This window comes from Temnothorax nylanderi, unplaced genomic scaffold (assembly GCF_030848795.1).
Source record: "Temnothorax nylanderi isolate EJ_2023f unplaced genomic scaffold, tnyl_v1.0 TNYL_tig0104_pilon, whole genome shotgun sequence".
NCBI lineage: Eukaryota > Metazoa > Arthropoda > Insecta > Hymenoptera > Formicidae > Temnothorax > Temnothorax nylanderi.
In genome coordinates, this window is record NW_027249166.1 from 493,177 (window position 1) to 520,055 (window position 26,879).

The following is a 26,879-nucleotide window of genomic DNA, read 5'->3' on the forward strand; positions in this document are numbered from 1 at the left end:
ATCATGAAATATCAGCGATCTGACACGCTAACGCAAATATTGCGCGAAGTGATGCTATCTGTCCACTTGCCACCAATCTAGGGCAATCCCCGACAGTACGGTAGTGTATTCGTGTGATGCTCGAAGCAAAAAGTATCACGTGACGTATAGTAGTTGCAGCATTATGCAAACGATTAGCGAGAGCGGGCGATTAAACCCGGCCTGTTTCGCGACGCGCAACAACGCCGTTAACCGGCGGTTAGGACGCCGCGCCGCGCCGTCGACGGCGGCGGTGGTTGAACGATCGGCGATCGATATCGGCATCAGGCGGCGCATCTCGATTCCCGTAATCGATAACCGTAATCCGTAGTACGCGGAACACGCGGCGTTTGCCGGTCATTCGCTCTGTCAGCAATAATCGATCCGGTCGGCGGTACACAATCTGCTGGCCGACGGATAACAGCGCGGCCATTATACACCGTGTGATTGCAACATCCGGTTACTGGGACACGCTGGCGGATGAAAAAGAGCGGCGATACGAGTCCATTCATTGCGTGCTTCCCGAGCGATTTGGCACCGATATATGTATATTTGATATAACTTTTATCACATAAAGCGCATCTATGTCGACACACCTGTATCGTACGATGTATGAACATGCGTACACGCGTGCAAGATGTCGAAACATTATCGCCAGCTCCACCGTCCGATTTTAGGTTCCTCGATTAATTCGAATATTTTTATTCAATAAAAATTTGATCGACGTATAAATTCAATTTCCTTATTACCCATTTCAGTTTCAAATATTAACGTTCGATAAAATATTGAAAGACCTATGGTATTCGTAGAAGAATGCGATATTAATAGATTAACATATTATCGAACCTTCAATATTTCTTGTCAGGAAACACGAATTGGACTTTCGTGGAGCTGACGCTTCGATTGAAATTAATTGATTCGAGCGTTAACCGCCGATGGGGATTAACGAAACGTCGATAGCATGACGCAGGTTTTTGACGAGGTAATGCGGCGACGTGGATGCATGAAGGATCGTAAGCTCGTTACCGGATAATCCGCCGCGGAATAATTCCTGCGTCACGCGGGATCTACCTATCAATCCTTCCGGTATAGGGCCGCATTTGTTCCGGCCGTTCTTCCAGCCGCAACCATAGTCTCGAATGCCGAGAAGCGAGGTGAAGGCGAGGAGAATATATCCCGCGAGAAACGACGGACGCGGAGCGCATCGGGAAACGGTCGCGTTGCAAGGATACAGGGCGATAAATCCTTCGTTTCCGGGCAGATTAGAAAGTCTGCACGCCCGTAAATATCCTTTCGATAAACCGAGACGGGAGGGCGCGTTGAAGGCAGACGACATTCGTTATTGTATTACGCGGGGAGAGTGAAAGTGGATTATTTTAAATACGATTTGACGAAATAGTCGATTTCCCGAAAGCCATTCACTAATGGAAAAGCAATTTTTGATGGGCAAAATAGCAATTTTTACATAAACTATTTCTTCTACAGCGATTTTAAAAAGAGAAAAGGAAACAAAATTTAAATTGCATTGTAATGTATACACGTACATATAATTTTCAATTCTTAATTAGTATATTTAATATTTAATTCTATATTAAATTACTACGTTGCATAATTATTGCGCGATCGTTAATTATTACCGATATGCAACAATAAATACTTATATCAATGTACGTCAGTGCCAATTATTTCTTCTGGCAATCGAATTAGACGCTGCGACAAATTCCCCCGAAGGGATGAGTTGAAAACGATAGCGGCGCGCGTCCACAAATCTCAACGAAAGGATTGGAGCGCGCCGTTGATATTCATGGCGATACCGCGAGAGATATTGCGCTTCATTCCGCTGTGGAAAATTTAAGGAGACAGCGATACAGGAAGCGGGGGGAGAGGGCTAGGGGACGATGTGTCTCTTCGCGAAGCATATCGTGGAAAGAAACGCGATGAGAAAGATCCGCCGCGGGATCGCGGCAGCCAGAGCGCACCCTTTCGCGGATATACGTCTCCGTATATATCGGAAACGGCAGGCAGCGATTGGATGTGGATCGATCCGCCACGGCGCGGCGGCGGTCGTTCTCTCCACCCTCCGTCGATCTATCATCGATCCGACCGCGCGCAAACCGACGGAATGCACGAATGCACGCGGCGCGGCATCGTCAGTCTCCGCGTCTCTCCGCGGAAAAATCTCTGAAATAATAAAATGCAGACCCGGTGGCTCCTACCCCCCGCAACCGTCGATGCTTTCGATGTAACCGACTTTGCATTTTTTTACTTTTAGACTACGCGAAATTTATGAGAGTGATATTCCAGCGCATTTCTCCTCGCTATACGTATATACTTTTATATCGCGAGACCTCATTAGTAATCTTAATTATTCATTTTCCACGACCTTTTAAATTTATCGGAATTGACTGGCTTCTTTCCCTATTTCAAAAAATGTCTTTCGCCGTATACCTGTAGCCCGAATAAAATCGCCATGACGCGGTTCCACGGTTGTATAAAAGAGAGTAAATTTTCGAGCGTAACTTCCATTAGCGAACAGCGCGGCCGCGTTACTCGATCCTTCATTGCATGCAAATTTGTATAGTGGATAATAAAAATAATCGTCCACCACCGTGAATGGTCGCCATAATCTTTTACAATTTGACAGCGATTGCATTTTTGTGAAAAAAAAAACCCTAGTTGACGTTACGTCCATTTTCCATATTTTTGTTGAAAACATCGACGCGCTCGCGATTCGAGGGTTTTAATCGTTCGTTTTTTCAAGTATCGACCTCGATATTTTGATTCCGGCAAACTTGGTGAACGACAACAGGATTTTTCCACGAGTTATGCCCAGTTCTCAGGGAATCGTATGTTGGTTCTGCTCGCAATATACACTGATTCTTCATCGGTTTTATCGATGAATACTTTGACAAAGAGGACGAACCACATTCTATTTATGTAGTAAAAACAAGGACAAAACACATATTTCAAAGTAAATTATTGGATATTTAGATATAGTTTTAAAACATGTATGACGTATTAATTAGTTATTCAATTATTGTGATTAAAATATTTTAATATTTTTGCATATTGCCGTGTACTTTCCGCTTCAGTGGAAAAACACGACCGTAATCGATTGTGTAAAAACAGAACATATAACTGCTTGCGTTATTCGTTAAAATATGGAAAAAGCATTGCGAAATGACGGATTATATATGCGCCGCTGCTCATGTAGCTCATGTAGCTCATGTAGCATCAATAAAAAAAAATAAATACATGATATCAAGAAACTCATATTTACAAAGACTGCACTTTGTTAAAAAAATTAGTAGTTCTGAAGTATATTCTTATTATATTTATAATAAAAAAGAAGTTACTACATCGTATTTACTCGTTATTTCCAAAAGCACATTTTCTTCGAAAAATATTTTATGTACCAAAGTCAACAATTTATATTAAAAATTGTAGAAGTCGTATTTGTGAAACAAACACGTAAATGGCGTTTTTCCCAAACATTTTCGAATGAATAAAATATTATCTAAAGAAGCGGCTTTTTTCTGAGAAGTTCCTGTCTCTCTTCGCGTTTACGTGCAGTCCTCTTTCACGTCGACTCTTTAATTTCTGACACGTGGGGGAATTGTGGTGCACGCGACGAACGCGAGTGCATTTGGCGGTGCTAAGGGCGGTTTCTGAAAGTTGGCTCTGCTGTCGTCTTTTCTCGCGGTGGAAGCACATCGGTTTTATGACGCGAATTCATTCCCAGGCTGCCGGTACGCGCATGTGGTTCCCCAAGCTCGGTCTGTGTGTACCTGCACCTTCCTTCTTTCCTATCCTACGTATCCTACGTATGTCCCGACGGTTACGAGGCTCATTTTTCGACGCGAACGTTTCCGGGCGACGTGGCGCATTGTCTGCATTTTGTGGCTCTTTACGTTACGTAGTCGCAATATATATCGAAAGTAACGAACGAGAGACACGGGTTTCTCAGGAGAAAAAGAATGCAATAACAACGATAGCAAGTTCGCATTTTCTGGAGACATTATCGGAGGTTTTTGAACGATTTTTCATTTCAGTAAGATATGCTTCGATATGTTTTCTCCATATATCTTTTCATTAATTTATACGTGAAATAATAAATTAAATAATAAATAGGATAATTAATTATACATGCATTTTGAATTAATACTTCCATTTACATGTATATATTGTTATAAATAATCACTGTACAAGATTGATTTTATTTATCTAGTTTTAATTTATTAATACAAATTTTCATCGTAATATAGAACGATCATCATCTTTATAATCATTACTTTCATGTATTTTCGTTCGTAATAATTATATTTTTCATGATTAGTGCATTCTATAACTCAAAAACAATTGTGTTTCACTTCGCAACGATGATGTAAGAATGTAACAGCGATCTCGAAACTCGGCGAATAGAAACAAAGGAGCGTACGGACCTCACTCTCACGTTCCGGCGGGACTTATCGTCGTAGCTGGTATTTCCACCCGAGACGAGAGAACGCGACCAACACGGCTGGTCGGGGAAACGTTAACGAATCGCGGCTTATCGCTTCGCGACAGAACAATGCTTTGTTACGCGATGCAGAAGGACGCTCGGCCCCGATCGGCGTCTCGGCGCCGCGATCAGAAACCTCCTTTATCCGAAGAACGAGAGTCAGAGCGACGAAGATATTATCGCCGGGACGTGAACGACCGTTCGCGAGACGTGAGAACCGCGCAAGGAGCTCGAAACCGCTATTCACCCCCTTGCCCACTATTCGTCGTGATCGATGTGCTACGTACATACGTGCACGTGTACATCAGACTTGGATACACTCAACAATTTGTCTGAATTGGATATTACGACTTCGCCTGAATTGTAGAAGATCAAGTCCACGTCTCGATCTCTGTGATTCAATTGTACATATATACGTCTGCGCCAAGATTTCAAGAAAATCTGAGATTTTAATTTCGCGAATTCTCTTTAATATATACGTTTAATAAGTTCTTCTATTTTTAATGTATCATAATGACTCGCTAATTACTATTTGTTAACGAGAATTCGAAGAAGAAAAGTCAAATATATTACCATTTGCAATTATGCTGACATTTTTATCCTTATTCCTTTCTTCATTTAATAAAAAATACATAAAACTGATTAGATTACATAGACCGCTGTCCAGTTTAAAGTTGGTATCATTTCATCCGCGAAAATCGATTCAAAGATTGCGCAATTTAATCAAAAAACAACTATTCGGCAGCCAAAGCAACTGCGACTATAAATTGCAAGCGTGTCGATTCGAGTGTCATTGCATCTCACTCGTGGGAAACTGCATCGAGAGACCGACGAGAGAAGCAAGAAGTCGAGCGGCCTCGTATTGCCGAGAACTCGAGACAGCGAATCGCGAAGGGAAGGAAGTTCGCGGAACTTTTTCACTCCCTCTCTCTCTCTCTCTCTCTCTCTCTCTCCCCACCCCTCTCTCTCTCTCTCTCTCTTTCTCTCGCTTTAGGACTTTAGAGGACACCAACTTGGCTTTCACATTTTCTGAAAGAAGTTGCTTGGCGGTAGCGCGGCGACGACGGCGAAAGAGGGGGCGAAACGACAGGAGGGAGCTTTCGACAGTCGTCGGAGGAAACTCCCCCGCGGCTTCTTTGGACATCCGGGACCCGACTTGCCGCTCGTCCGCGCAATTACGGAGTCGATATCATGCAAATTTGCGGCTGCCGACGAAAGATCTCGGCCGTCTTCTGATAAAGCCTCCGTGAACCGAAAATCTGTTTAGCATTTTCAGTACGAATCCGCGATTATCGATTGCCCTGCTTATGACGTAACGCAGTATTTTTCGACACTTTGGCCTAAATTTTACGTTTCTGATATATCTATCTTTCTGCGACCGGTTTTTGAAAAGATAAACTTAAATTTTAATTTATTCTGAAACTGATTCTCCTTTCTAATCCCTCTTATATATATTTAGAAATATATAGTGCGAAATCCTTAATATAATGTATATACCGCCAAGAATCTTTGACATCATGTATAAGGAATAAATATCGATTATTTAAATATATACCCGTCTGCATCGCCTTCATTTATCTCACCCTCTATTGTTACATAAAACATCCTCTCCGAGCTTTTGTCAAACTGTAATCCTCTGGGCGTGCAGTATCTCCGCTTTAAACCATCGATATAATACAATTATTGGATTTTAATTATGCTCACTCTGACGGGGGCGAAGATCTGGTCGGGCTTGATGTTCTCGAGACGGTGCTCCTGCTCGCTCTTGTGCACGAGCTGCAGATGCGGCTGAAAGTGCGCCGGACAGAGGGTGCCGAGCGGCAGCGGAGACGCCCATGGCGGTAGATGGGGCGGATCGCGGGTGCCCAACTCCCTGTAGAAGGTCTTCAGGAATCTGTAACGATAGGGTTCGGCGGGGTTATTCAATCTGTAGGCCATATAGAACGGAAATTCTTCGAGCGAAGTCGTAGAGCGACGGTTCGCCGGATTCCGGGGGAGCAGAGGCTAGGAATTGATGAAATAGTTTTGATGCTCCGAGCAAGATAGATGGGACTTGAAATCGCGAGATTCAAAATATCACATTGTTCGCGGAATATAATATGTAATAAAGGAGACACGGGGTAATAACGATGAACATTTTCATAACTTCGGAGTCGGAATTTCAACTCGGACAATTTTTATTCCCTTCTAAAAATATTAACTGATGCATATTTCACTCCACTTTTCCATATAGTGATAATATAAATACCGTATATTTTAAAATTTAATTCATTTCAGCGTATTCTCATACCGTTAACTACATTTATCGTTTTCATTAACGCAATATTGAAAAATTTCAACACATGGCGGTTATGGAGCAGCGTTTGTAGGAGAAAAAAAAGACCCGAAGGATAAAAAGCGAAACTAAATTTGATAGATTGGACGAATAAAGCAGATCGGGAAGGTAAAGCTTAAAGATGAATGATCTGCCCATTTACCGGGTGATCGGTAAATTTTCCCGAGACGACAAAATGGTGGTATACGAGCAAGATGTTAGACGGCGCATTCGTGTATACCTCTCGCCATACAGATTGATGGATCTCACCCGGAAAGCCCGCAGGACTATGAAAGTAATCAGAAGAAGGACGTCCCGATGGGAGGCGATGAAAGAAAAGCTCGCGAGAGACTTTTACGACTTCCGAATGATCGGTCTTAAAAGCCTGTTCTGATTTTATGGAAGTCATTAGGCCGGATATCCGTCTCGCGTACACGCTGGGGCTCTTGATGACATTCGCGCTATCTCGACAAACATTCCTGAGCATATCGCGAATTTAATTATGCCCGCACGAATGCTTTTACATTTATGATCCCGCATACCCGCGTGTCCGCGCTGTTCTAGAACTGCTTTCATTAATGTCGATTAAATTAAATCAGAGTTTAACTATAATGTTAAATTTAAACTGCAATATCGGTCACACTATGCACAAAGAAAATTGAATTAACCGCAATTATTATTTAATTAGTACTATGTTAGACTAATTAAAATTACAAGCGCAGAGTTTGTTTCCACTGAAGCATTAAATTATGTTTACATGAGAAAATTTAAAGCAGAAGTAAAATAAAGTTATAACTTGTACAGTATATTTCAAATTGTACGTAATATGGGTATAATTTTGATTTTAATCCTTCGTATAATAAATAATTACAAGGATTCATTTATATTTATAATTTCGGGGGAATATTATGTAATAAACTACAAGTATTCGTGTCACGTTTCAATTAATTATCCCCCAACTGTAATATAACTGTAGAAAAGAGAAAATCAAAAAGAGCCAAAATTAAATTGCGAATTGGAACTGAGATTAATTAAAACGTACAGCACTTAGACGTAAAGTTTCTCGTTGTACCGCTATACCGGTATCTATTTGTACCGGGTAAAATCACCTCCGAGAGCATCATCTCATCTCCGGGACAATGCGAACGTAAGCGTCGGCGGGCAAAAACACGTCTAATGGAATTAGATTCTCTGTCGGACCTGGGAACGACGATTTCGCCCCGGAGAAATAAGGATTCCGTCTCGCAGTGAGAGAACTGCGGACGGCGGGGAACATCGAACGAGTGACTCACCTTAACAGTCTTCCCAGGGGATCCCTCTCCGGGGATGTCGGCCCGCCGAGGCCACTTCCGGCGCCGAGTCTACGCGAGGACGCGCGCGCGCTCGATATGTATGCGGCCGGCGCGGGCGGTGGGCTGCAAGGCGGACAACAAACGGGACTGCTACCCCCCGGGGTCGACAGGGTGTAACTCCTCTCCAGCTCCTGCAACAGACGAGGGAAACGGCGGTTATGTAACAGCGAAACCTCGGGCTCTTGACATAATATAGTTGAGTTGCATTCGAGAAGAATCGAATAGGTATCTGACCCATAATTCTCATAATATTTCATCTGTAAAGTTCTCTTATCTATTAAACATTCAAAAAGATTTGTTGCACGGTAACAATGTCTATAATCGTTTCAAAAATTCAGGAAATACAAATATTTAGAAACTCTTAATTTAGGCCCAGTTTTACAAGTGTCGGTTAACTTTTAACCTTAGATTAACTAACTCACTCTTCGTCTCTTTTTAAGGGGGACATTAGAAGGAGACGAAGAGTGAGTTAATCTAAGGTTAAAAGTTAACCGACACTTGTGAAACTGGGCCTTAATGGTTTAAATTTAATATTATGAAGATTTACAATGTGGTTTGTTCCAATGTTATACAATGTTATGTATTGTAGTATAATTTAACGTTTTTCGCTGTATATACATTTTCATATTAATTTTTGATCCGGATTCATGCTTTATCTTTTTATTTTAATCGATTATTTTTTTTATTAACATAAAATATTTAAAATATCAACAATCAATAAGAAATATATATATCATATCAATATCGTATCTAAAATATCAATCATAAAATATCGATCTATGTGCTAATATTTTGAAGATAAACATTTATGTCAAAATAAAAAAAAATAAGTTTCATAGTTAATAAAATTTATCATAAAACTGTACTGCTATCGACAGTTGATTTTTTTTAGAATTTTTATTCATAGGTGGAAAGCTGTGGGTACTTTATTTGTTTTATTACGTAATACAATATTTTCAGAAAATTTTATGTTATACTGATTTGTGTTAATTTAACTCGCTAACATTTTTAATCAATATATTTTATAAAACTTTGTTAGAATGTGTATTCCTATAGTTAAAAAATACGTCAGACAATTAGAATTGTAAGCAAACTCGGAGAGCGAATGACGGTGGGTTCTTTTTTCAAGGATCTTCACGATGAAGGAACGAGTTTAAGACGCTAGTACGATCGAGGTGAAGAATCGAGTTTACGATTTCAAGAAGAATTGTTCGCGAGAACGAAGCGCCTGGGCACGAGAGCGAACGTTTGATCCTCGCCGTTTTCGGCGGTCTAGTTAAACCTATACGGATTAAGTTTCGGGAAATTTTTAAGCGATTTAGCGAAGTTGAGCTTTATCGCGCGCGCACTTTCACGCTGTTAACGGGGAACTCGAGGATTAAACTTCGGAATTGAACTCGACTTTCGAGATTTATGAGGAGGCCGCCTCGACGACGCCTCTCTTTTGAATTTAATTAACGCACCAAAGAATGTAATTTTTCAATGTTGTTGCTGGAAAATAGTGCAATCTCTAAAAATTTACAGATTGCTCGTTCGACGATAATTGCCAAATGTATCAAAAAATTTAGATGCGTCGAAATTCGAGATATAAGATTCAGCGATTCTTAAGATACTTTAGATTTGCAGGAATAACAGATTACGAAAATTGAATGTTATGTATCACATTCCATAATTATACGTTCCTTTGTTTGCGTATGCTATATTAATCTTCCTTTGTGTAATCCTGGCGCACGATATTACGTGCGCGAGGGACCTCCTTTATCAACGAGGACGTGTCATTAAATTGGAATTTTCATAAAATCCAGAGAATAGAATGTAGCTTCGATCGCGTAGGTTTATTACAACCTCCGAACGGAAGCAACTTTCGTTATCAACGTGCAACGTTTAACTTTCTGACGGCCAGACCCGAACGAAATCAAAGCTTCTTCTTTCCCCGTCGAGCTTTTCTGACAATTTCTCGGAATTTGTAGCAGCTGAGGGTGGCTGCCGGAATGGGGATCGGAAAACTTTTCGAATCGACTACTGCATGGTCCCCGACGGTCGATCGGACGCGATTTAAACTATCGATCGCCCGAGAACTAATCAGTATCCAGCTGCTAGTCGACAGATATTCCCTTAATTGCCCGACTACATACGCCAATCCGCACGCGTTCCCCCTTGCTTCGTTTAAACGGAAAAAGAGATATACGGAGCTACGGTGCGACTAAAATCCCAACTAATCCAGAAAACAGTACGTTTGTTTGTGCTTCGGCGATTCCATTTAAATCCCTTTCTTCTCGCAAATCTCGCATTCATATATCTCTATTCACACAAGAGCAATCTTTTCAGTAAACGTACTATGTAACGAATAATTAATTAACATTGTTCATTCTACATCTAGCTTGCATATATTCAGAATGCAAAAGAGAATTTTGAAATTCTAGATAATTATTTATTTTTAGAAAACAGAAAATTTTACTTAAAAAAAAATGTCATACTTTACAAACACAATCACTTTATTTTTCTTTTATGTATAAGACAGCAAAGAAGAAATATCTCTATCTTTTAAAACAACTCAATATTTTAAAGAAACACTTTTTAATCTTTTAAAATATTAAATTGTAAAGTATATTTTGTTATTCTTTTAACGAATGTATTTCTTATAAAGGGTCTTTCAATATTCTTAGTAATCTCTATGAGATAAAAATTCGCGCAGTTTCAAGAAATCGGATTTTATCTTTACCGATCATCGCGAATGATTATGACACATTTATAATGCGTACAGAGGTGCATTTTATTCGAACTAAGAAGTGGAAGACGAGAAGACAGGACTTGGCGGTGAAGCCTCGGTATAATCGCATTATTCTCGGATATTAATTCCGCTCGAAGGCAAGGCTGCCTGTAACGACCTTCACCGAGCCGCGATGTTAATTGATGAAATGAAACAACGAACAAAGTAGAGATCTTCCTTTCATCTATCTCTCTCTCTCTCTCTCACTCTCTCGCTCTCTCCTTTCGCTCAGGATTCCTATTAAGTTATTGAAAACGGTAGAACTTTTGCAAATTCGATTACAAAGAAAATAGCACATCTTTATTAAGGTTCCTTACTATCATTCTTTATGTATTCCGTTCTATCCACTTTATATCCGCTGTGTACCTACATAAGATCCATTTTATTGGACACAGATTTATTTGTTACAGATTCTTAAACCTACGCTCGTTCAAAATTTCATATTACTTTTATTGGTTTTACTATTTATACTGCCTAAAATAAAATTATATATTAAGTCCTTTTTTAATCTTTAATTTAGAACATCTATCCAAACGTTCTATCTAAATTTACTGACCGAAGAGACTATTTTGCTTCTTCTGTTTCATTCAATCGAGAAACTGAATACCTTGATTGAATGGGAAGAGAGAAGCATTTCATCCGCGAGTAAAAATTTGAACAAATCTGCTCTAAAACTTCTGCCTTCATATTCTCTATTCTATTTCTAGAATTTCAATATAATATCGAGTGGGTGTCTATAGTTTATATTTGCTAAGAGGACACTAAAAATGTTTCAATTTACAACGTATTCGCGCAATCGATTTTAGACGAATCTATATATTAGATCATCGCCATAGTTATCATTATCTCGCGCATCGTCGAAATTCGCAGGCATCGTTAACTTCGCTCAGAGATCGGAGGATGAGTCTTCTGCCTAGAACACAAAGGACTATGCGTCTAAAACGGAGCGCACAATGGCCGTCGAATACCGCGAAACTATAATACCGGAACGGAACGGCGCGGCAGCGGCTCCGACGATCTAGTTGCAGAGGGATGGAAAAGGGTGTGCGAGAGAGAGAGAGAGAGAGAGAGGGGGGAAGGAGAGTGAGAGAGGATACGAAGAAGCGAGGACGAGCGCCGGCATTAATCCGAGATAATTGCAGCCGTAGTAGAGACGACAAAGGAGGACCTCCCACGTTTCCGATGCAGGCACGCGCCTTCTCGCGGGCGGACAAAGGACCGCCACCCTTTCGCGCCCCGTCGCGAAGCACCCCACCGAGAGAGAGGAAAATTACGCATCTTCGTTCTCGTTAGCGCGTAAGATTACAGGTAACCGTCGGAATTATGGGACGAGAGGTGCATCCCTCGCGCATATGCGACGTATACCTGGATATACCTGTGTGCGCGCCAGCAGTGCGCACCTTGGAATTTACTTTGTAATTATGCGCCGGTTACATTAGCCGTTGCCCTAGTGGGGGGGGGGGGGGTAACGAGCGCGGGTAAATTTTCCGGGTGCGTCTAATAAAGTCATTACTATCTAATTAGGCGCGCGGGTCCATTACAGGAGCGATTTAAAGCAAGCAGGCACAACGCAAAGCACTCGACTCTACAATATAAATGTCTAATAATTCTTTATATCCTTCGGTCGTTGGATATAACGGCCTCGAGTCGGGTCGCGTTTAATTTGAGATAATTCACGGCATGCGTAGGATTTTTTCCCCTTTTCGGACGGTATTAACATGTTAATTGCTCTAAGTTTATTAGCATGTAAATACCGTCTAGGAAAGCGAGAGAAAAGACTAAGAAGGCAATGTTTGTGAGATTAAAAGCCTGCGGATCTTATATTTTTATTTACATCAAATATTACAAGTTCTCATTTTGCCTTTTCTGAATACAGTAATTATAAATATCTGCGATGTAAAATTAAATAACCTTGATTTTTACCTGTTATCCAAGCATATTAAATAATCCAAGTTAATGTCTTTTCTCATATAAAGATCTCTCTATCCATTTTTCCTCGAAATGATAATTCTGATATGCGCATTAGTTTACATATTATTCGTTCGTATTCAATCGTGCGCGTTTAGATGCATTTCATTCTTGTATAATTCCATATTAATCGCGAGCCTACCGCGACCTCGCTGATTTATTTAATTAATTAATCAATTTCCCCCGCATTTATCGATTCAAATCATCGGCAATATATCGCGATCAAGTTTTGCCGCGTACTAAGTACGCGTACGCCGTGCCTCGACATCGCATTTCGAATGAGAGGATATTCGCAAAAGCAATAACGCTCGCTAATAGATAACGCCGACACGAGGTATGTGATATTGAAACCGACCAATTAGTAAATCGTGCTCGGCATACCTCGCATAAGCAGACGCGTAATGCGTTTCGAAGATGGACTGCGCCGCAATCAAAGCAATATTTAAAAAAAACTTGGTAAAAAGTTCCTAAGAAACTGATTTACTTTTTACATAAAATTCTTAAAATCGCCGACATTCCAGAAAACGACGAATTCTTTCAGAAATTTAACGCTGACTCTTCCCTGAACTATCGTTTGCGTATAACTTTCTAAATTTAATTTATGGCGCTTTCTTAAATTGCAATATTTTAAATTTATTGATATTAAATAAATCGTAATTTTAATTAAAATATATTCGAGGCTTTTAGTTTACTTTTTCTATTATTTGCCGACGAGCAATAAGTTTTACAAACGCTGCGTCCCGCTAGCACATTGAATTGTAACGTTTTCAATGCAGAATTTTAACAAAGAACCTTGTCAGGATAATCCCATATGCGCGAAAAAGGTTTGTCTCATAATTGAAAATCCATTTGTGACAGAATTATATTTCTAGTAAAACTGAACACTGTTGTACGTCGCGATAAAAAATATAGTCTTTTCGCCTGTTTGTTTCAACTGTTCATTATTCGGTCGCCGTAAATCACACACACGATCCGTGATATGCAACATAATTATTATCGGGTTGCTATAACACACAATCTGAAAGTTTTCGAGTACATACTCACATAGTATTGTTATGTTGTGATAATCAATATGGTGCTATAGTTACTTCTGTTTCACAGATGTAATTATTGAAATGAAATACAGTATTTTATACAGCAGAAATAGAAATAGAATCTGCAATGAAGATGAAATGCAACTGAAACTGCACAAAGGATTCGTTAGTGCGTATACATATATAGTAAAGTTTTCCTCACTCAAGCTATTACATCAAATATACATTTGAAATAAATGTATAAAATATTTAGAATTAATGTAATATCTTCAAAATTCGAATTATTCCTCGCAGAATCACTCGAAAATCCTGTTAATTAGTAGGAAAAATCTATTTTACACAATCGTAATAGATTTAGTTCCACAAATAAAGAGATTCTAATTATTTTATACGTTATTATTACAATATTTTATCTGAAAATTAACCGCACGTTATTTCATCTTTTCTTGTTTTAATCAGAACTTTTTTGAAAAGATAAATTTTACTTTATTACAATCGTTCATTAATTTCAATAAAGTTGAAATGGAAATAGATTCGCAATTTAATGTATAATACTCTATGTTTAAATTAATACACAAAGTTAATTTTATAACAACTATAGCTTGTTTATTAGTGCTTTATCGACGAATAACGAGAGACAAAATCAAGAGCGATAAGAGAGCCATGCCGAGGGAAGATGCGCGCATTAAAGTTCTCTATCACAGCCGGAAGTTAATTTAATCCCGATCCAATTAAGCCGGATATAATGCCGAGTCTCTTAGCGGTGGGCGAGCGCAGTTAGGCGGCCACAGTCGACGGGCTCACGGCACGTTAACCACGGCCGTGTAAATTGGAAATTGGCCGTGCGTCCAATAAATATGAGATTGGGCGATAAATCGAACGGAAAAGCGACTCGCGACGCGTTATATCGTCGCAATGACGCGGAACGGAATTAATGCGCCGCCGCGCCGCGTGCATGCGCGAGGTGCGTTCGTCCGATCGACCGGAAACGCGAAACCCGATGCCCGTCGGCCGATCGCGTAACGGGATTGTAACTTACACGCGTTATCCCGATGTTGCCTCGTTGCCTTGTTGCCTTTTTTTTCTGAACAACGGTAAACATGATAAAAGTTCTCGCAGTCGATTTTTATCGCGATTAATTGTACTTCGCAAATTTTATATGTACCTACACGGAGAGAATTTTCTCTTAAAATTTACCCTGAAACCATGGTAGTTGTGGGACAACATGTACCACCAAGAATTTTATGCGAGCTATTCTGATTAATATCCACCATAATAAAAAATATTAATATCTATTACATTAAAATATAAAATATGTTTGATTAATTTTATTAAAATATATCTAGGAAATTTCAATAATTTTTCAAAATTTACCAATTTGCTTGGTAATTTTTATCACGTTGTTTGTAAAATGTCTTTTGTATATTTTAAAAATTCCTTGGTTGCCAACTTGTCCTAAGTTTGTAATGAATTTAAGGGTAAAATATAACAAAAAATTCTCTCCGTGTATATACAAAATGACCTATTGAATAAATATATTAATTTAATGTATTGTATATAATATTTGAGAAATAATGAATTAATCAAATAATAAATTAATAAATAATATTTAATTTAATTTAATAGATATGATATACTGTATTAAAATGATTAAAGGTAGATACATTATTTTCTCCACATTTTCATGCTTATACTCATCAATTCGCCTCGCGATTGAACGGAATATCAATTTACGAGCTCTCACGGACTTGTTGTGTGTGCCAGTTAAGGAAATTGGATGTGGGTGTACCGTCGAGACATTGACTCGAGTGAGCCAGCGAAGGTACCGAAAGAAAGAACATTTTTCAACGTCGCGAAAACAAATGGCCCGCGATACAGGTCCACCCACGTCTACGACTTGGCCGGGGGAGGGAGGGAACGTGCGACCGGTCGTGCAAGCTCAAAAAGCACACTTCGCAGAAACCGGCGGGGCTAACCCCTCGCTTTTTGCGAGACCTCCCTGGCCTCTCCCTCGACGTGTGGCACTTCGATTGCCGCGGCTCGTTTCCCAAGCGAGCGGGTCCGAGATGCCCATTACCGGAATTGCTTTACCGCGGCGTTTGGGGTCAACGTACATTTGTTACTGGCTGCGTCCGTCATTATCAGAAACTGCCGACGGGCGATATGTCTAAAATTTGGCTGTTCGAGTTGCGCGCGATCCGCATCAATAAAACAGTAATATCAATTCATTCATGTTATATGGATTATTCTATATGCAGTAATAGAAATTATTATGTGCGTATCATAATGATTACGAGTATGATCAAATAATAATTATGTACATTAACTAACATCTCTAACACATTATTGCATTATACAACTCTGATTATGCGCGAAATGTAAAAAGTTATTAGATATAATTAGTCTCTTATTTAAATAAAAATATACGGTATATATTAAGAATTAAACTCACAAAATATATCTTTCCAATAAAGATTTAAAATGAAAATTTTGATACTTCACAAATCCTCCTCAAAGAATATTATTTCACAGTAAAATATCCTCTCTTGCTAATTATAGAATTCACATTGATTAAGGAAGCTTCTGCTAATTATTGCAAATAATTGTAATTATACGGGGCTTACGAGACTGACGTAAATAGGAGCTATGTTTAATCAGTCACAACGAGCCATCTTTCGACGACTGCGTCTCTCTCGTTCTCTCGGTTATTAAATTTCTTGGCGACTTCGTTCTCTTTAAGAGAGTGGAACCGCTGCCGTTCTCTTGGAAAATCATAATTACACGGACTTAATTACATCACCGATGCTGCCCGCGACTGTTTATGGAGCACGCGACAAAGGGGAACGAAAATCGAAGATGAAGTGTGATCGGAGAACTTCAGATGATCGTGCAATTTTCCTTTCAAAATGAAACGACAAGGGAGAAGTTAATTTACAATAAGAAAATGGTCATTGCGCGATTTTTTAATAAAACGAATTAGTCAGGTTGGATAAGAATTGCGTAAAATTGGAATTAGCGGTAGTAAAAAGTGGAACAATTTTCTGATGAAAGCATGTCTTCTTAAAAATTAATTTAAAAAATTTATTATTCTTTTGAACCAAATTTTAAATATCGTGTAATAATATGTTAACATTGTAAACTTTAAACGATGTAACTATAGTTCTTCCATTTGAAAGAAAATTCAAACTGTACTTCACATAATAATACATAATAAAACGATAATAATGTTTGAAGTAAGCTCTTTTGTCCATTTTATTTCAGAACCGAATCCTTGTTAAAATTCGCCTCGTTTCTCTTCGATTATCCCTCTCGTTCTCAGACTCGTTCCCTGCATCTTTAATGAAAAGGGGAACTAGACTCAACTCCATCTCGTCGGATAATCGCAATTATTCAGAGTTAATTACACGTGAATGGATGGCAGTCGGCAATGTTTATTAAACTCGAATCGCGATGAAATTAGTGTACTGCTCTTCCTTCGGAGATGGAAGAGGCGTCGCGATTCTTACGGTAGCGGCTCTTATCTTGCTTCTTCCATCAACGGCGATGCTCTCAACTTTGATGTGATTGCCACGACGCGACGGTGCACGCATGAGTTGTCTCGATTCACGTGTGCATGGCTTTTACAGCAACGCCGGCTGCGACAAAAGCGAGTAAGGAAAGTGGCAAGAACATCGACAACCTTTTGTGTGTTACTTTCTTCCGCTGGCAAGCTATTAGCATCTATTAGCGTCTATTTGCGTGACTAATTACCGGCTTGAGTGTCTGGATTCGCAAACTGCTCCGAAGAGATTAAACGTTCAAAATTTGAGAGAATATCTGTTAGTTCTTTTCTTTGCGCACTTTTATGTAATGAAACTTACAAAGCCATTCATATAATTGTAATAAAATTTTAGTGTTTTAATAAAATATATTCGCTTTTTTCGTACTCCATTCAAGCGCGTTTTAAAATGGAAAATTAAGACAGTTATTAAGTTGATAAATTTTAATCGTAATTTTACAACAAAAAATGAATAAAAATATAGTCTGGGCAAATTAGTATAGTTAAACTTTCGCGATTTAATAATAATAAAAGAATGGTAATAAAGGAAAAATTAGTGGTAATCAAAAAATAATTGAGATTGCCAATTAAGGCAGCCTCATTACCGCGAACGACTGGCTTAGCTGGAAAAGCGTGATATTCTACTCAAATTATTCTCCATTCGGTGGCTATAGACCACCATTTATCTCTGAAATGGAGACCTCGTAACCATCTTTCAAAAACATCGGATAACATTTAAAATATTAAGATCTACAAAACATAGAGCTGGAAAATTTTTTTTAGCTTTTTCATGCGGTGCGGATTTATTTACAAGCTAGACTAGCTGACTTGATGGAAGAATGAAAATACGTCAGTAATTCCTGCGATTCATCGCCCGTTATTTGAATTGCCATTTCAATAGATAATTACTATGCAGATGTACCTATACATGTATTACGATATTCACAATGACCGAGTTAAACTCGATACAAACTCGAGAAAGTTTGTGCAATTTGTATCATTAACTTTTCATTTCTCAACTTGTACGATCGTCGTTCCGGGAATATTGCACTTTGCTTTGATTTGAGAGCAGTGCGCCAGTTGCGAACTAACATTTCAGCTCGCTATTAAATTACGCGTCTCATCCACCGTGTTTTTGACAAATTTTTTAAATGCAAATTATGCTACGGCTCTTTCTCCTAAAAAAAATATGTTGCTGTTAAAAAATAATAAACTTTAAAAAATTTTTTCTCAATTAATGCTTGCATAATTTCTCATTAATTTATTGTGAAATTAATATGTTAATTATTAATCTAAATATTTTATTTATTGCTAAATTGTGCATTTCTTAAATAGTAAAGTAACAAAAATATCGTCTCACATATACATGAGATAATTAATTAAATTTGACAATTTTTCAAAGATTAGCAAAATTTGAATAGATTCCTTTATTGTCACAATTTAAAGATAATTATGTCGACGAACTATATAAAATTATTTCATGCTCGTAGTTACATTAATTTCGTGTTGTTACACTAATTCTGTATATTCTACGTCACCGTTTGATCGATCGGCCATCTAATAAACTAATATTCTCGCTCACCAATTTCCTGTACAAAATTAGATGCATGAATTACATCCAGCGTCAACAAGAATTCGCGCGGTTTGAATAACCTGCGAGAATCGTTACTTCGAGAGCATCGTGACGAGTTTTCCTTCGATCGCAATTAGTGAATGTGCGCGCAGAAGGCAACGGGATGCCTAATGAGAGCGTCTGTTCGGTAATTCGCCCGTAAATTAGCGCGCTTCAACTCGTTCTGGAGCGTTTTCACGGCCGTGCGGCCTGCAAATTGACGGAAAAACGAGACAGCTCAAAGTTTCGCTTAAGCGAAGCGATGTTTTCGGTGGCCGACGCGTATGAAAGAGTAAAAACCTTTCCGAGATAAATACGAGGCGTATCTGGCACTCTCGAGGTTGTTTTTGATGCGAGCGCCGATTATGACTTGGATATATGTTGATTGAGAAATATTCAGTTGCATTTTGAAAATTTGCAATAATTAAATAATTAATCAATATATTGTAGATTTAAAATAAGACGAGCAGTGACTGCTGTTATTCTAATAGTTTGCTTCTCTGGTAATTGAGCATATCTAATTTTCTAAATTAATTTTTAATCTTTTCAAAAATTAAAAATTAACTTTCAGCGCCCATTTCCTCTAATATTCTATATTCTTGTCTAATATTTACATGTTTAGATATAGAATTAGTAAAATAATTGTAATGGAACTAATAAAACTAATAATACTTGATATATATCCATTACCAATAAAAAATGTTTAAGCTTTTTTTTAACGTAATATAAAATTTCTCCAGAATCGGAAATAAAAGTTTCTTGTCTCCGCATTTTGGAATTTGAAATAAATTATCGAGTTTACATACTCTAAATTCGAGTTTACCTCGACACTATTTTTCATATCAATAATGCAAGTTTGGAAATCTAGCGTACGGTACGCGCGGAAACGGATCCCCGTGCGCCTCTTTCCTTGGATATTCGCGAAGAAGTATGGCAGCGTGGTGAAACTACTCAGAAGTTATGCACGAGGTCGTAGAGGAGGGACGACGACAGGAAGAGTTTGCAGCGAAAGGAGAGTTAGGAGTAAACGAAGCCGCCGTTATATGTAACACACGTCGTTGCGAGCGTGCATGGTAAAATATGAGGGCTCTGTCACTTATCATCCCCCTTCTTACCCACGTCGTGACGACGGGCTTCCAGTGCCGTTAACGTTTCCATCGTCATAAACGCGCCCTGGCACCTTCCGCGCGAATATCAAAAGCACTTCCGTCCCTGTCCGCTTTCAACCTAATTTACGAATACCGTGAAGGTAATTAGACATCGTAATAGGAATCTTCTAAGGATAACTAACAAATTGTCGTATACGCGCGGCAAATCCAGGAGGGCGACGAAGCCTTTTAAAAACTTCGTTTTTATTTCGAGCAGGTAATTGAATATTCTAATACAAAGTCGCAGAAAAAATGCAACCAAGCATTAATGATACCTATTTTTCCGTTTTATTATATAACATATCAAAGAGAGAGATAGTGATTTTTTCGAGAGAATTTATCGCGCTTTCAATACTTTACGGTGGCAATTTTACACGCGAACGAGGAGATTTGCAGCAATTTACTCCGAAATGCATGTAAAATTCTGTCAACCAACTTACGTAGCGAACGGTTGTTTGCCGAGCGTTTAAGGCCCTTAGCGGAGCCCTTTCGATCCTTTTGTCGCCCTATCTCGTCCGCCTTTAAATATTCATGAACGACCCGGAAATCTGCTCGTCCGCGAGACGCGTGCAATGGTCTTAATGCACTGCAAACGTGTTCTCGAGAAAGCTTTGTCGCCGCTTCGACGTCGCGATGCGCGTCACGCGGGAGCTTTAACCGCCCATCAAGCGACGGAATGACGACAAGGACGACTTGACTTGGCTTTGAGCCGCGCCTTAATGGCGAATTAAGATGTTAAGGCGATAAAAAAGTAAGTGCAGGCACGGGAAAGTAAATTGCAGCGCATAAATCCGTTTACGCCGAGCTCGAACGGGGCCCGAGCTATTCTCTTAAATTCAATTAAAAATTGTTTAATCTATCGATTAAATTCAGAAATCTTTTACTAAATCAAATAATAGTTTTATATCATACACATATATTCTTCTTTTATAATATATAGAATATAATTAATATATGCAAGGCACACCAGAGATAATAAAATAAATGCGATATCTTCGAAATAAGCGGGATCATGCAATAAAGCCTTTATTGATAATTCGGATTATTGCGCGCGTTTCTGCACAGGCACGATGGCGGAGCAAACGAGATACATATCGGGAGCATAGCTGTCGCTACGAAATAATTTACTGAGACACAGATGATCATACCGTAAAATAATCCCGAGCGGTATATGCACGCTTCATTAGTACACGCCATTCATCGAGAGATTCCGTGCGTAGTCAAGGCAAAATACCGATCTAGCAAGGACCAAACGAGCGGACCAGAGCGGACTACTATCTGAAGAACATTCAACGGGGCTCTTCGGGGACCCTTGCTTGAGATTATTAATGCATTTGCCAGTAAAGCAAATGCATCCGTAATGGCCGCGCTATCCTTGGGTAGATTCGAGCCGCAAAGGCTGCGTCCTCGATCTCTCATCATGCAGCTCAGCACATGTTGACGTAGCGCTGTGTAAATCTTGCCCCGAGAAGCCACATTTACGCGAATTACCGGCAATGTAAACCCGCGTTTGACTCTTCTTCAAAAGTTTTCTACAAATCTGATTAAGAACGATTTTTAATTTATTCGTTATTTTAGCCCTAAAGTACATGCGGCAATATTTTATTTTTCTTTTTCCATCCATTCTATGGAAAAAAAGTTAGTATCAGAGTTTTATAAAATCGGTATCTTTTGAAGACCTTTAGACTTTTTGACATTATACAGTGCCGTATTACATTTACAACAAAAATTACGGTCCTATAGATTCCTGCTAAATTAAATTAATTATAAGTTTCAATTCCATCCTAATTGCGACTACATTTTCGCTGCATGTCTAAAGATGTTTGCCCACTGATATCGTAACGGACCATGAACGCTAAGTGCTTAGGACTTTACACAGCCCTCGGAATGTCGCCTCGGAGATTCTATAATTACGACTTCCTCGCGGAGTTTAATCCCCGATGGAAAAGGACGATGTGCAACGGTAAATGCCGCCGGACGAGCTTGCGCTTTCTCAATTTTGCCGGCGTTTTCTTTTTGCTCCTCGGCGAGCGGAAACGCAGAAAAGAAAAGCGATGGCGGAAGCAAGCCTCGTGACGACAACTCGACGGCAGCATAATAACGGCAGAAAGAATCGGGAATCGAACGAGACGTTATACACGATGCAGCATGAATTATTGAGCGGCAATAAGAAGGTTCTCTTCCGAACGATTTGATATTTTTCAAACTGAATGACTTTGGGAAAAATTGTTGTACGTATTGCTATTGCGCGTCTTTTTTGTTTCAGATTAACGCTGTGATTAATTAAAGGATTAAAAAATTTCAAAAAGTTGAAAAGTAAAATTATACGTATATTCCTCATATCTAGAGAGACACGATAGATATATTTTTGAAAGTCTTCCATGAGTATATTTTTTTCTTTGGTATCATTGACACTCTAAGGAAGAAGTCATGTTAAGCATTATGAAATAATCTCTATGTTCATTCGCGATAATAACAAAAAAAATTAATGCAAGTTAGGTTTTTACATAGTTACGGAAATTAAACGCATCAAAATTATATAAGATTCCGTTGTAGTTTTTTGTGAATAATGAGCAAGTATCTAATGAAAAATGGACCGTCGGAGAAAGAGAGAATTATTCGTGGAATTTATGACGTTCTCGGTTGCCGTCGACAATTTACCAGCGTCCTTCAACGAATGGCAAACGGATTTTCACCATTTTTCCTGGATTCCTGGCGACATTGACGCGAAAGGCAATATCTCGGGTAATTGCGAATAGGACGACGGTTGCTTTTGTGATCAACATTTGACGGCGGATGTTTGTATCGTGCCATGCGAAATATACCGGACATGCGATCGTTCAAATTGATGGTAAGCCTACCAACTTGATCAACTTGCTCCAAATACAGAAATCCAATATCGTTGCTCCATGCAAGTTCGCTTAACTTTCAAGCGAATAGAAACAATCGACTGTTCGCCGAACTGAGTAGAAATTTTACACACATTTCGATTTAATAAATTTAATTAATTCTTGTATCTTCTATATCTTCTTTGAATACATTTTGAATAAAGTACAATAGCATGGTGTAGTAATTATTTTTGTTATAATTCAAAAAATTGAATTGTGCACGCAAAGAGAAACGAGCCAATGAAGTTTTAATATTTTAACACTGCGCGAACATCGTAGGCCTTTTAAGGCACAGTCGATTTTTCATTTATGATTATTTATTCCCCACGGGAATGGCTTCCAGTGCTCTTAAAAAAAATTGCAACAGTTCCGGCTCATGTAAGTGTAGAAATCACTTTTTGAAACCTTAAAAAGATGATACATAAATTTTTATAAATTTTTTTGTAACACAGAAACGCTTTCAAAAACCCTTTGGAACTTAAAAGTCCCAGGGTGAGTGCTCAAAAAACACGGTGTCGGCGCAGTGTTAAATATTCACGTTAAATATTCGCAAGTTGTGAATTTTTGTGTTGTATTTTTTGCTTCGAGTATCTCGAAGAGTTTTGTTTCATGTTTTGCATGCAGCACCATTATTGGATTCATAAACAAATTTAAAACTAAATAAAGTTATAAAAATGGTGCAATCCAGTCGCTCTTGTTATATTATGTGCCGCATAAACAAACATATATATATATTATATATGTATAGAAACTATGATTTCAGCGAAAAGTTAAATACTCAGCCATGTAAAATTTTTTAACACTGCATAGGAAAAGAGAAAGAGCGCGAGAGAAAGAGACTTTTATAAATATAACAAAAAATAAATCGATATTCAGAGTCCATTGTTTCAGAAACATTTTAATACAAGTTATTAACATTTTATTAAACACTGGTAAATCTTTCAAAGAGAAGAAGAGAGAGAGAGAAAGAGAGAGAGAGAGAGAGAGAGAGAGTAAACTCAAACGATTCGTGTATCAACGAATAAAGGTAAATTAATGCTTTGAAGAATATATTACTTTTATAAAATAATTTATAACGTTTGCCACTTATAAACTAGAATGTCGTATTTATTTCAAAAGCTCTTTTGCGAGATGTTTTGTTGAAAAATAAATGAATATGGATCGATATATATCAATATGTATCTGTCGCAAACAATTCAATGCTTGGCTATTCTGAAATTATATATTCGGCATTTTAAATAACTGAATTTTTTGTTTTATAATATCTCGCGATACGTGTAAAGAGATAAGGCAGCATGTTGAAAAATTAAAAGATTTATGGAAAGTAACAAGTATTAAAGTATTTAAGTATTTTCTTAAGGATATCTTCGCGAACGAAATTAACGTTTGTCTTTGCCACCCTACGTTACGTGGTACATTCGGTCTCATTAAAGCATCTGATTGGCTCACCCGTGTACCAATTCATCGATCCATTGTCTCAGCGATTTAATCCTGTTCTGCGAATTAGTCTGTGCGATCGAAGCGGATTCTCTCCCTTTTGATGCATCACGGGCTCTAAAGGGATCTATCATCGGTCTACAAGATCTGGTGCAACGACCCTCGCGATCCTTCGAGTACTGCCAGGTTAATTACTGCGGCAACGGTAAGTCCTCTGCCGTAACATGATCTTATATAACGTAATGCAATCTAATGCTCGTGTAAGATGATTAGAGTATTACGCTATAAATTTGAGGTCTAAGAAATTGCGGCCCGAAATGCATGCGTAATCACCTATAAAAGTCGCAAGTAAATTATTTATTACAGGATTCGCAGCTAATAGTGCTTAGATAGCTTGATGAGAGAGAGAAAGCTGATGAGTTTATAAACCAAAATAGAAATTTTACAAAATCCATTACGTCCTTTATATGTATATGTTTTTAAATGTGCAAAACAATTCTCATTTTGTGATAAAATATATACTGATTCTATGCGTTTATATGTTCTGTGTGTGTGTGTGTATAATTGTTTTCACAATATAAAATATAATTATATCTTTTCATAAAAATAACTTATGTTGCTATAGCGGTATTTTTCTATGCTTTACTTTTTACATACATTAACGCGAATAATTTTATAACTATAGGAAAATGTGGAAATACCACATCTACGTAGATGATAAAATGACAAGGAACTATCACGCAGAAGAAAGATTACAGACTAGTACAATTTTCTCGCGAGTAAATCTCATATGTATAATACGGATTCTAAAAGAGATTCTAATCTCCAAGCTAAAGATGAAATAAATCGGAAACGAGGGATCGAAGAAAATGTCAATATCGCGGCGATACGTGCAAGTGTCATGCAACAGCTTACGCTGTGTTTGCCGATATCGCAACGGTATCATTTGAGCTTCTGCTCCGTGAGCTTTTCTAATCATTTATTTATCCCTTCTCATAGATGCATCCGATACTAAGCTTCCCTCATTGTGATATCCTAAACGCGAAAAGTGCAACATGACAAAACGTGCAGTTTCCTATAAAGGTAAAAATTTGCAAAAATGTTTTTAAGTTAGTGTAGACTATTCTCTGTTTTGAAGGCTTTTAATACATTAAATAAATACATTAAATAAGAAAAAATGCATCGAATAATATCATTAGCGATGAGTAGTGACGCAATTTAATTATTCATGATGCAAAAAATTATTCCATTAAATGCAACATTTAATATTTTATTGAACGTGCTAATGGAAATAAAATGAAAAATTCCTTGCTAGAGCAAAATTATTCTTTAGACAGATGTACACGGTCGTTTTCTAAACATGGCTTTTATTTTTTAGTTAGTTTAATGATAGTATCAATTTATTATTTTTGCGATAAATGTACATCGCTGTATTTTTAGATTACAGAGAGATTTGTAGTTTTACAATGCTAAATTTTAATGAGTGTGCAGATTCTTGGATCGGTGAATAATCTTGAGTAACTCAATTCTTGAAACTTTCCTTGCTCTCGTGCAAGTTCGCTCTTTCGATTTTTCGCTACTTCAACAATCATCGTTCTTCCGTCAGAAAATTGGCGTAAAACTTATTCCTACCCGCATAAAATTGCAAACGGTAGACTTAAAAATAATATGTGATTATTCGGGATTTCCAAGAAGCATTGCAACTTACTTTATCGCGAACTGAAATCGCCTGCTGTAAGAAACTTTTAATGGTGCCCAATCTCGATCCATCGAAAATACGAAAAAATGTCAGGAACAATAATACATTTTTATCTAGAAAATAAAAGTACCTATGCAAATTAGAAGATTGCCAAAAATTGTTCAGGTTATTCAAAATTATATATAATAAATAATCGGATGATTGTATTACATGAATATACGAAGAATTACTTATTCAAATAATCATCTATCTATATTTTAACTGTATCCCATTTTTATTTTCAATTATTCAAATTATTTCAGTACATACAAAATTCAAATTTGCTCTATTCTGAATTTCCTACAGTCGCAGTCGCCACGCATAAGCCCGATAAAATGTTTTAATTTACGTCCGACGAATTTTTAATTTACCCCATGCAAATTTCTAATTTACGTCATCTAACTCGTCCGCCCCACGGATTTCATTTCAGATAAAGAAACTTTTCGTCCTCCCTCGGCCGACGTTTAACGAACTTAGCGAATGGCCCTGCAAAGTGGGATCTCTATGAGATGCCTCGGGAAAAGGTAGTAAAAGTTTTCCGTCTCCCTTTTCGATAAATCC

At 38.2% G+C, this 26,879-nt stretch overlaps 1 protein-coding gene across 5 annotated transcripts in view; it reads right to left on the minus strand.

The window, feature by feature from the left end:
• The window catches only part of LOC139775735 (uncharacterized), a 163,730-nt gene that overhangs the window by 58,113 nt on the left and 78,738 nt on the right, over nt 1-26,879 (minus strand). For all 5 annotated transcript variants that reach the window (XM_071711982.1, XM_071711981.1, XM_071711983.1 and 2 more), the window contains 2 exons: nt 8,126-8,316; nt 6,224-6,413 (listed from right to left, as the gene is read on the minus strand). In XM_071711982.1, coding sequence (XP_071568083.1) covers nt 6,224-6,413; nt 8,126-8,316 — 381 coding nt within the window. The remainder of the gene's footprint in view (nt 1-6,223; nt 6,414-8,125; nt 8,317-26,879) is intronic.